Here is a 10488-nt window from a genome sequence, read left to right on the forward strand (position 1 = left end):
CACAACTTAAGAACAGATCTATGCGTACGAACGGTTCTTGCATGAGGCCCATTGAACTCTGACTCTTTTTCATCTCTCTATAACAGTAAATCAAAATAATCCAAGGAAACATCAGATTCTTCTCTAAAGTTTGTGTTGTTAGTCATTGTAGCAATGCTCATTTAACATGCAGACATTCAAATCACTTCCTGTTATCTCACATGCAAATATCTCAACAACTGTTCATCTCAGTGGTGTGAAATTTCTGTTGTAATATTTTATCAGTTATCTTTCCAAAAATACATTTATATTTATAACAACAAAAATTATGTCACAGGCACTTTAAGGTCTGTCTTTTATGGTCATATAAATGACTACAGTGGGCTCTAACTCCTGCAACACCTGCCCAAATCATCAGCCCTCCACCACTGTGCTTGACAGCTGATTCGTTTGCCAAACATTTTCAAAATGACCTTGTTTGCAATCAAGTTTTGTGGTTTGCTTAAACAAACACTGTGTATTTTCCCCAACAAATGTTTCCAAACAAGTCATCTTCATTCTTTTTTTTTTCTAATGCACATTCATGTACTGTAATATTTTTACATGATATAGTCCTGCAGATTTGGCCATGTAGATCAAAATCAAGTCATTTAATACTTATAATTAGAAGCACTGACTGATGTAACTGACACAACTCATTTCTTGTAATACTTACTGTGTTCAGGTCTTTGTCTACAAATTGGAATTTTATCTAAATTACATCAACTAATTGAAGATGTAGGGAAAACACTGCCTGAAAATTAAAGCTGGTACAGTCACTCACATATGGTTTTAAACAACAGTTTTAAAAACAGTTGTCTCACCTGATTATATTTTAGATCATCAGTGGGAGACACATATGCTCCTCTATGTAGCGTTGAAGACCCTCCAGTGATTTGACCTATAGAGAGAGCAAGGTGGGCAAAGGAGTAAAGCAAAAGCTGATGTAGTATGTGGTGTTTTACTGTCCACGGCTGTACCACAGAATGGACAGGATGCTGTTTTTTTAAGCTTTTTCACCTTTTTATTTAACTGTAACTAGTGGTGTCCCAATGCCAACCAAGTACGAGTATGAGTACTTCAGTCTGAGTATCGATACAGAATACTTACAGAGTTCAAACTTAAACATTACACAATGACGGCATGACGAGATGGAGTCTTTAGATCTGAAAATAAACATTTAACTGAGAACTCAACTGGTTCCTACATATTATTTGGGCATCCAATTTGATCAGTTTCTTACAGGGACATTTGGTACGAGTACTTGTAAAAATGCTGGTACATCGGTTCATCACTAACCAATGACAGTTAAGAAAGGAGAGAGAAACTTTAAAAAAATGTTAGAAATAAATAATAATCATAATATTTTTATCTTCACCTTGTTGGATAAATTGCATAGAAACAAACAAAAGATGAAGTTTTAATAAGTAAGTTTAAAAAGCGCTGATGTGCAAAGATGCCGTCAAACAAGGCGATGTTAACCCTCCTCTGGCTTCTGTTTCATTTACTKATTAGATACAAAAACAAGTTTTCCAAAACCTTAAAACTTTGCTGCATCCTTGTAGCAAAGAAAATTCTGCAAGAATCCTTTTTTCAAAGCTTTTAGAGTGGCTGTGTTAGTCTGAACACTCCTGGGAGAGCGTGTCTTTGTGACAGACACCCAAGATGGAAATCTTACCCGCCATGGCGTCCTTCCGGGATGTGTGCTCGCCCTTGTTGCCAAGGAAACTGGCATTGGCAGTCGACTCATAGTCTGCCTTTCTCTCCTTCAGCACCATCATCTCTCTGGGGGATGCGGGAGCGCTCGCTACACACAAACACAGGGAAAATTTCTTTCCCTTAGACTCGATTCACGTTTTGTCATATGAGGCAGAAGAACAGCTATTTACACCATTCTGAAATCTCTTCACAAGAAATAAAAAGGTCAAAGAAAGTTGTAGCTGTCTGGTTTGAGCCGTTCACGCTCAAAGAAAAGCGCAGCATTTCTGAGACTACTGCAAGTATTTTTCTCTCTCTCTAAAACAGGAGAAAATCTGGCACTTATGTGTTCTCCTCAACAGGTTTTCACATAAAGTAGAAAGTCGGTGTGGCTTTGTCTGCCTCTTTGTTCTGTTCTGTGTGTTATAATGCAGTTRACATCGATCCATATGCTCAGTAATGTCCTGCAATAATATCACCGACCTATTGAAATATCAGCTAATTGTTGGGTGCCGGTAGCTGCTGTTCTCACGTATCACACAACACGACATTTATCTATATGTGAGCCATCTGCGCCAGCTTGTAAATGCAGAAACAAAATAAAAGATTTAAAAAAATATGTAAAATTTGTTTCTACGCCATTACATCTCTCATCTTACAACTCTGTTAGCTGACAGGCTCACACATAAAGGCATGAGGATTGATTTTCGATGGCGGCGGGGCAATAAAACCTCAGTTAAAATCATTTCAAACTGATGTAAAATTGGCTCTACAGATGGTAAACAATTTCATCAGCCCCGAAGCATTAAGGGATTTGAAACTCGTGTTATTCCGAAGCCTAAGTTTGACAGTGCCGGGTTGGGGAACTTTCCTAATAAGTGCGGAGCAAGGATTTCACCTGACAGAGGAGTAATTTGTCGGCGGTCGCTGTAGTGTGAAGGTTAAAGCCGTCTGGAGCTTTTAGACGGAGCGGCGTTTGTTTGACTGGACTCTACGGGTGGAAAGAAGGATGGTTGGGTTGACGAGAGAAGGAGGAGGCGGAGGACTCACCTGATCGATTGTTGGGGGAGGTCCGTACCGGAGAAATGGAGGGCGTGCGAGAGGAAGAATAGGGCCGCTGTCGGTCTCGCTCTATTGTGGAGGAGGAGCCAACGAAATGATACTGAGAGTAACCGTCCTGAGAGAAGATGAGGGAGAAGAGAGTGTGGGGACAATGCTGGACAGACATTTGATGTGTTACACGCCCAGACTGGTTCGAGTTGTACCTTTTTGTAAAGGCTGCGCAGATCTCTGTACTGCCACATACTGTTCAGGACTTGAGATGCCGCTTTCACCACTTTAGGACTATGTCTGGGTATTCAGCAAAGGACAAAAACACAGCGTAAAGCTTCACCGACCGTTTGCTTGTTTGGATTCTGCAGGTTGACACCATTAAACTATCAGAAAGCAAAGCTACGATCAGCTCGCTGCATCATCAAACAAAAGCAGCAGCGTTAAACAGCAAGCATTCATTTTCTCCATCGGGGGGACGTAAATTGAACCGAGGCCAAAATGCTAAATTGTTTCCCTGATTGATTAATTGGGCAATATTTGACTCTGCTTCCTCCAGGTTTGATTTGACTGACTAATGGATGTGAGTTTAATTGGCTCATATGGCCTTATCATCACCTGGGAAATTAAACTTTATTTCTCCGAGACATTTCGGTAAATGTTAATCTTTGGGATCCTGAGATGGGGTAATATACCAAAGATACTAAGCAGGCGAACTGGGAGAAATGGCTTTTTTGTTTTGTTGCCATTGTGAATCCCAGTATAATTATTTGTCATCTTTGAGGGTGTATTGAGCTCAGTGTTGTCATCTTTATAATAATTTCTGAGTTTTACCTTAAAACGTTCATCATCTTAGAGAAATCTTGAATCACTTGGTGTCAAACGTCATTTTGTATCGCATTCAAGATTTTGTTTGCCTCGCTTTGGTAATTAGCAAAAATTAACATAGCACCTCTTTAAAATCAACTGATGTGTTATTATCTCTGTTAGGTATTTATCGTCTCCTTTTTGGACTTTTAGATTTGTGGTGAAACAAGGATAATTTAAAAAGACTGCAATAAAAACTATACTTTTTGACATTTTTGTGTGTATGTGTTTTGCTTTGTTTTCCTTTTCCAATAAACTTATAACAAAAACAACTACCGGTAGTTGAAGCATTCAGTGGATCAGTCCTGCTCATCTTTTGGATGCTACGTAGCTTTAGATTGCACAAACCATGGAAACACCTATAAGGATTTGTTTTTCCAAATATAATTGGTTAGTTTCTTTGTTTATTGATGGGTTTTACTCTCTTTTTTTCATTTGTGTATTGTTTGATTTGTAGCTCTTGTGTTTGGTTTTATTCCTGTTGTCACCAGTTTATTACTCCCAGTACTTTTCCAAAGTTAGCCTCTGCTCATCAGTCCTGCCACACCCACTCACACCTGGTCTCCACTCCATCTCCTCATTAGCCCCAGCCTATTTAGTCTGTCTGTCCACACTCCATTTTCAGTTGTACATTGTTGGTTCTCATGGCCAATTCTTCCTTCACCTCTCAACTCTCTCCTGTGTCTCTTTGTCCCTCTTAGTACAGGGGTGTCAAACTCATTTTCACCAAGGGCCACATGAGCATCATGGTGGCCCTCAAAGGGCAAGTTGTAATTAACTTTAACTAAACATGAAACGTCACGTTCTTCGTCTCATTGCTACTGCTGAGCACTGCTAACAAACAATAACTGAGCTCTAACTGGTATTTCCTGCATATAATCAGCATTTTAACATGTCCTTTTAAAAGTACATGCACAACTGATGAAATGTGAAATAAACATTACACAAATACTATTAAAAGTAAAATTAAGAGAGTTACAAGTTGTGGTAAGTAGCTGCTGTCTTGAATTCTGCACTCTTCCACTTTCCAGTTTAAATTTACAACCAGTATAACTGAGCTGCAGCAAAAGGAGCCATCAAAATAGCAGTGAAATGGAGATTGTATATGGATATACTTTTGAACCCTGTGCACCTCCAACTAGTGGTATGATCCTGTCATTTCGTGGGTAAAAAAATTCAACATGCGTTATGGGATATGCAGTTTATCATTATTTTAAGACGATAATACATCTTTGAATCTTTCGCGGGCCACGTAAAATGCTGTGACGGTCCACATTTGGCCCACAGGCCATGAGTTTGACACGTGTCATGATGTTACGCCTTAGCTGGGTAAGTTTTACTGCCATGTCAGCTTTTTGTTTTGTTTAAATTTAAAGTGTTTTACATCAAAAGTACATCAATTACATCAACATCAAAATGTCTTGGAGATGTTAGTAGCTTTTCTGAAGTGTCTGCAGGTGTTGATGCTTGTTTATAAAATTGCCAAGTGACTTTATTTCAAGGCGTGTCTGACTATACTTCGTTGTTTACCCCGAGAACACCTTCCCCTGCTTACTTGTCTCCCTTGCTGCGGGCGACGCCGATGAGCTTCTCGATGCCACCGGCGTCCCTCAGGGCCTTGGTGTTCTCCATGTTCTTCGTGATGACCTCGTGCAGCGCGCAGCAGATCGCCGTGATGGTGTCGTCCGACATGGTCTTCCCCACCAGGCTGCTGCTGTTGGTGCCCCCTCCCCCGCTGCTGGTGTTGTTGTTGTTGCTGCCTCCGGGCAGACGGTGCACCAGGTCCCTCATGGCGTATTTACCTGTTACGATGGAGGTTAAAAAGGTGGGAAAGTAGGGCAAAGAAATGGAGGTTTGAAAAAGGAGAAAAGAAAAAATAATGCAAGGTTTTATGAACATTTGTTGCTAATTGCAAAAAGTCATATAAGCCTATTTCCCTTTAAAGTTTCTCTTGTTTCAAAAATTCATCTGCACATTCTGCTGGTAATTAGTGCTTCAGTGTGAAACTTACATGAGGTGAACTTTGAAGTTCATCTGAAATTATCGTAACCCAAGGCTAAAGTCCTCAAATATATGCAACAATTCTAAATTTTTAAAGTTGTTAAAGTTAAAAGTTTTGAAAACTCTCTCCAGTTTTATTGTAAATTACTGGATTTGCTTTCACATTTAGCAATATTCAAAAGCTAACATTGGTGAATTTCGAAAATGTCAATGCAACGCTGTGTATTTTCAGGCTCTGTAAAAATATACAAATATTTGCTGATAGTAACAAATACATAATATCTAGCTTCTCACTTATTACATAACATACATCTTAATAGCAAATGAAAATTGAAGGAAGCTCAATATAGGGCACCTGTTCTCCTATGTTTGTTATGTTCTGTCTTCTGAATGGGTGTTCTGAACTGTAATTTCATTGTGCTTTGTACAATGACAATAAAGGTCTATCTAATCTAATCTAATCTAATCTAATCTAATCTAATCTAATATTGTAGAACAGTACAAGCAAAATAAAATAAAATAAATTAGTTGGCATAATCAAAAAGGGGTGAGTAGAAGCATAGCTTATTATACCTCACCACTTTGTTGCTTTAAGAATAATTATACATAGCCACATGAACACGTACATATATGTACACATACATACACATTCCTTCATATTGTCACACACATACATGCGTAAAAAAAACCCAAAATACAATTTATATTCATACACTTGGCCATCCCGTGACTTTCAATATATGGGATAGCCATCTCAATAAGCTTAATTTTACAGGTTTTTACCAATTACTTTGTAGCAAATTTAGGATTTTCATTCAGTTGAAAAGAAGATTTAAGAAAAACACATTTAATAAAAAAAAAGATGGCTATTCCAAATTGATCTGGAAACATAAATGAACTGAATTTTTGAGCTTCTATAGAAATTGCAGAAAAAAAACACAAGTAGCTTACAGTATAAGTGACTTTTCAAAGGTTTATTATTATAATTTATATTGCCATATTATATTGTCCATGATTGATTTATGACTTTAACAAAAGCATAAAATATCCATGGGTGTGAATACTTTTGATGTTAACTGTAGGCATCTGCCATAGAAAAAAAATGGTCTCAGACAGTCTCTGAGTGCATTGCACCCAATAAAACAAACATTTGATTCACAAATTCAAACAAACCTGAATCAGTTATAAAAGAAAGCTAAATATTAATTATACCAAAAACAATCATTGAGATTTATTTATTTTTATTTTAATTTTATTGAGGAGGAAGGGACTCGGTGGAGACACAGCTGTCAGACACTGATAGAGACATGGTCTCGTGATGATCTGACACAGACTGACTACATTTCTCATGACACCAGTGTAATTCTGTCAGGACATCTTATCCTCCGTGCCCCTCATTTCGAATGGGTCATCACCCTGTGGGGGGAGTGGGGTGTGCGGGGTGGCAAGGAGCAGAGGGGCCCATCACGACTCGCTGACAGCTTACATCAACAGAAGGAATGCCTCCTTACAGCTTACGGTACTCTGTTTTCAGTATTCATGTAATTCCAACCAGTAAGAGAGGAGCTCTAAATCGAGTTTGTTACAGCGGATGGGCGAAACAACAGCTGGTTTACAGCAGACCTGTAGAGAACAGCAGGACTAATATTTGTTGCTGAGAGCTCTGTGGACAATATGCTGCTGCGCTGCTAAACCTATTTCATTTTGGGACCACTGCAAAGCTAAGGGCAGGACATTATGTCCTTTCAAAACTTACCTGCATGTGCCAAGGCAGCACAATAATAATAATAATAAAAAAAAAACTAAAACCTTTGACATTACAGCCTCCATACACCAAGGACACGGATGACTGCTTCCACAAACTAAGACATCACACGGCTTAGCTCAAAGCCAAAAGCACCAAACAGAGTAAATAGAAGAGGCACGCTGCTGTTTCCATGGAGACCAGCAGAAAAAGCAGAGTTTATTACAGACATCACTCAGTCTCTGAGGGGGGAGTGGGGTGGGGGGAATCCAGCATGAAGCAATCAGTCAGAGCCACAGTACTGCCTGAAAGAAACTATCTGCATAAATGCAAAGACAAATACTCCAAATACAGATTTTTTTTATTTTAACTAAATTTGCTAAATGACTGCAAGCAAAGAAATTATATTTAAGCAACACTTCTAAAGTTTACTGCTGAGCATTCTCCTCACTGCAATAATTTTCAATTAGGACAGAATTAGGCTCACTACTTTACTCGAAAAACAAGGAAAAAAACTGCTGAAGTAGACCTGTCCTGCTTTTAAATCCTTCCTTTTCACATGTAAATCATTCAGTTGAAGTCTTTATAAAGTGGAACTACAATATTTTAGTTTGAATTGCTTGCTATTTTAACGCTATCAACCCCTCTTTTTCTGGTTTGTGTCTCAAAGCAGCTGGAATGGATACAGTTCCTTTAAGGCTCTTCAAGCCCCGCCCCCTCCAGCTTCCAGACCGGTCCGCTCCGGTTTGAGAAGGGGTTACATTTTCTAGCTTGCAGAAACGTTTTATTTACAATTAAATTGAAAGATGTCAACAGAAAACTTACAGCCTTACATGTTGGAGCCAGAGTCTGATCCGGAACATGAGGACATTTATTTATTTATTTAATTACTTATTATTTTTGTGTAAATAAATTAGTACATTTGAATTATTCGAACCATACATTTGTTGACTTTGATGAGTGTGTCTGAACCGCTCACCAATGAGCTCCTTGTTCCTAATATCCAGCGCCATGTTCCTCAAGGCGGTGGCCACGGCACAGACCACCCGGTCGTTGTCTATCCTCAGTAACTCCACCAGGATGGGCAGACCTTTCTCTTTGCGCACTGCAGCTCGGATGTAGACGGACCACTGGACAGAATGAAGGAGAGGATTGTTTTTTTTATTATTTTTTTTAACCTGTGCCTCTGTTTGTGTTTGTGTTTTAGCAAATCATCTCACAAACCACTGGATGTATCTTAAAGAAACTTCAGGAAGTAACTAACATTAGTTGTGTATTTAGAAGCAACTTTGGGAGTCAACTCAATTCAAGATGGCCACCACACAAAACCGACCTTAGAAAGGACTAAAATGTGTAAAATTCAGTTAGTTTTACAGATTTTGTGCTTAGATTTGGTGCGGCAGTAGTGAGTTACAACACATACTCCATTTGCTACTCATTGCTTAAAACTTTCACTCTAACTGGTAAAGTCAAGACTGTTTGTCTGTTAGCAAAACATCTCATGAATCACTGGACTAGTTTTAGTGACAATTTCAGAAAATAACCACTGGATGAACATATACAATTGATTACTTTTTGGAGTCAATCCAATTCAAAATGGCCTCCACAGTAAATTTATATGAGCCAGCACATAAATGACAACTCTGAGTTAAAATTTCTGAGATAATGTCTCACATTATATGTTGTTTTAATTGTTTGAACTAAATGAATATAACTCATTCTTAATATTAGACAACCTCAGTCTAAAACTTTGGCAAGAACGTTGGTGCATTTGTTTAAGGAGTGGTAGACCTTTTTTATATCTCATCTAAGATAAAACATCTCTATTATCATCAAATTTCCCAATCTATCATTACACAATCATTCTATGTGAAACCTTCCAGCTGATGTAACATAAAGAGCTGAATTTAATCTTTCATTTCTTTACCCACAAAAATAAAGTTTACTCCATAAGGAGGTTTTGTTCGTTGTTCTGTCTCCACTTGTTTCTCTGCAACTGCTATTTTTTTTTTAATTTTTGGCAAATATTAGAATTTCAACTTCCTGCTGCAGATGCTCTCTTAGGTTAGCATAATAATAACCTAGCCCACCCAAAGCCCCGGCCCAGTGCTAAGCTCTTACCTTCCAGCTGCCAGCAGCCAGGTTCTGCAGAGCCCCAGCTGCTCCCTCCAGCGTGTCTGGATTGGAGCACTCAGACAGCAGCGTGAGGTAGGGCTTGACGATGGTGGGGTGCCATAACATCTGGATGCCTTTTGGGGGCTCGGCCAAGTCTGGAAATGGGCCGATGCCGTCCCACTGCGGAAGAGAAGACAGGATTCGGAATGAAGGAGCGTTCTGAATTCTGCATGAGGTGACGCTTGAGAGATGGTGAGGGCAAACAGAGAAATGGAGAAGAAGAAAAGTTAATATTTATGAACAGTGAAGAGCAAAAAAAAATCCTTTTATCTCTCTGTAAGGTTTTGTGTCTGTTAGCAAAATATCTCATGATCCACTGGACGAATTTTACTGAAACTGACAGAAATAACTACACGATGTAGATCTATAATCAATAAACTTTTAACGTCAATCTAATTCTAAATGGCTGCCAGAACTCATCAACTTTAGCAACCACAGAAATGGCTACAACTCAGTCAGTTTGGTAGATATTGCGGTCACATTTTGAATGGTAGTAGCTGAGAGTCATCTTGATCACATATTTCAAGCAGTGACTTTTTGTTTAAAATTTTACCTTAACACTTGAAGTTAACTCTTTTGCTGTTAGCAAAAAAAAATATGACATGAACCACTGGACTGATTTTAATTAAGCTTTAAGAAAGTAATAACTGAATCTATAAATGACTAACTTTTGGAGTTAACACAAACAGTTCATTCTGCTGCAGATATTTAGCTAAAATTCAGTGAGGTAGTAGCAGAGAGTCATTCTCAACTCTGAACACTAACAGATTGCACAGCTTTATTTAAAACTTTGAAATGTAAAATTAAAGGTTATATGGATTTATTCAAGGCATGCTATTTTAATTTTCATATTGTCTCTGATTCAGGAAACTTCTTGACAGTCTCTGCCAAGTGTCATATTTATTTATATTTTTCAATATATACTGTATATACAG

The 10488-nt window shown here is 38.5% G+C and overlaps 1 protein-coding gene across 2 annotated transcripts in view; it reads right to left on the reverse strand.

Moving 5' to 3' along the window:
- Nucleotides 1–10488, reverse strand: part of LOC106534070 (catenin delta-2) — a gene marked incomplete at its 5' end in the record, with an annotated part of 41868 nt that overhangs the window by 6755 nt on the left and 24625 nt on the right. Inside the window, 7 exon segments of one of the 2 annotated variants that reach the window (XM_014030583.1) lie at nucleotides 843–919; nucleotides 1697–1825; nucleotides 2767–2893; nucleotides 2982–3066; nucleotides 5189–5435; nucleotides 8358–8508; nucleotides 9500–9673. In XM_014030583.1, the coding sequence (XP_013886037.1) occupies nucleotides 843–919; nucleotides 1697–1825; nucleotides 2767–2893; nucleotides 2982–3066; nucleotides 5189–5435; nucleotides 8358–8508; nucleotides 9500–9673 (990 nt within the window). 2 annotated transcript variants of the gene reach the window in all.

The sequence above is a fragment of the Austrofundulus limnaeus genome, unplaced genomic scaffold (assembly GCF_001266775.1).
Source record: "Austrofundulus limnaeus strain Quisiro unplaced genomic scaffold, Austrofundulus_limnaeus-1.0 Scaffold1084, whole genome shotgun sequence".
In the NCBI taxonomy this organism is placed as follows: Eukaryota; Metazoa; Chordata; class Actinopteri; order Cyprinodontiformes; family Rivulidae; genus Austrofundulus; species Austrofundulus limnaeus.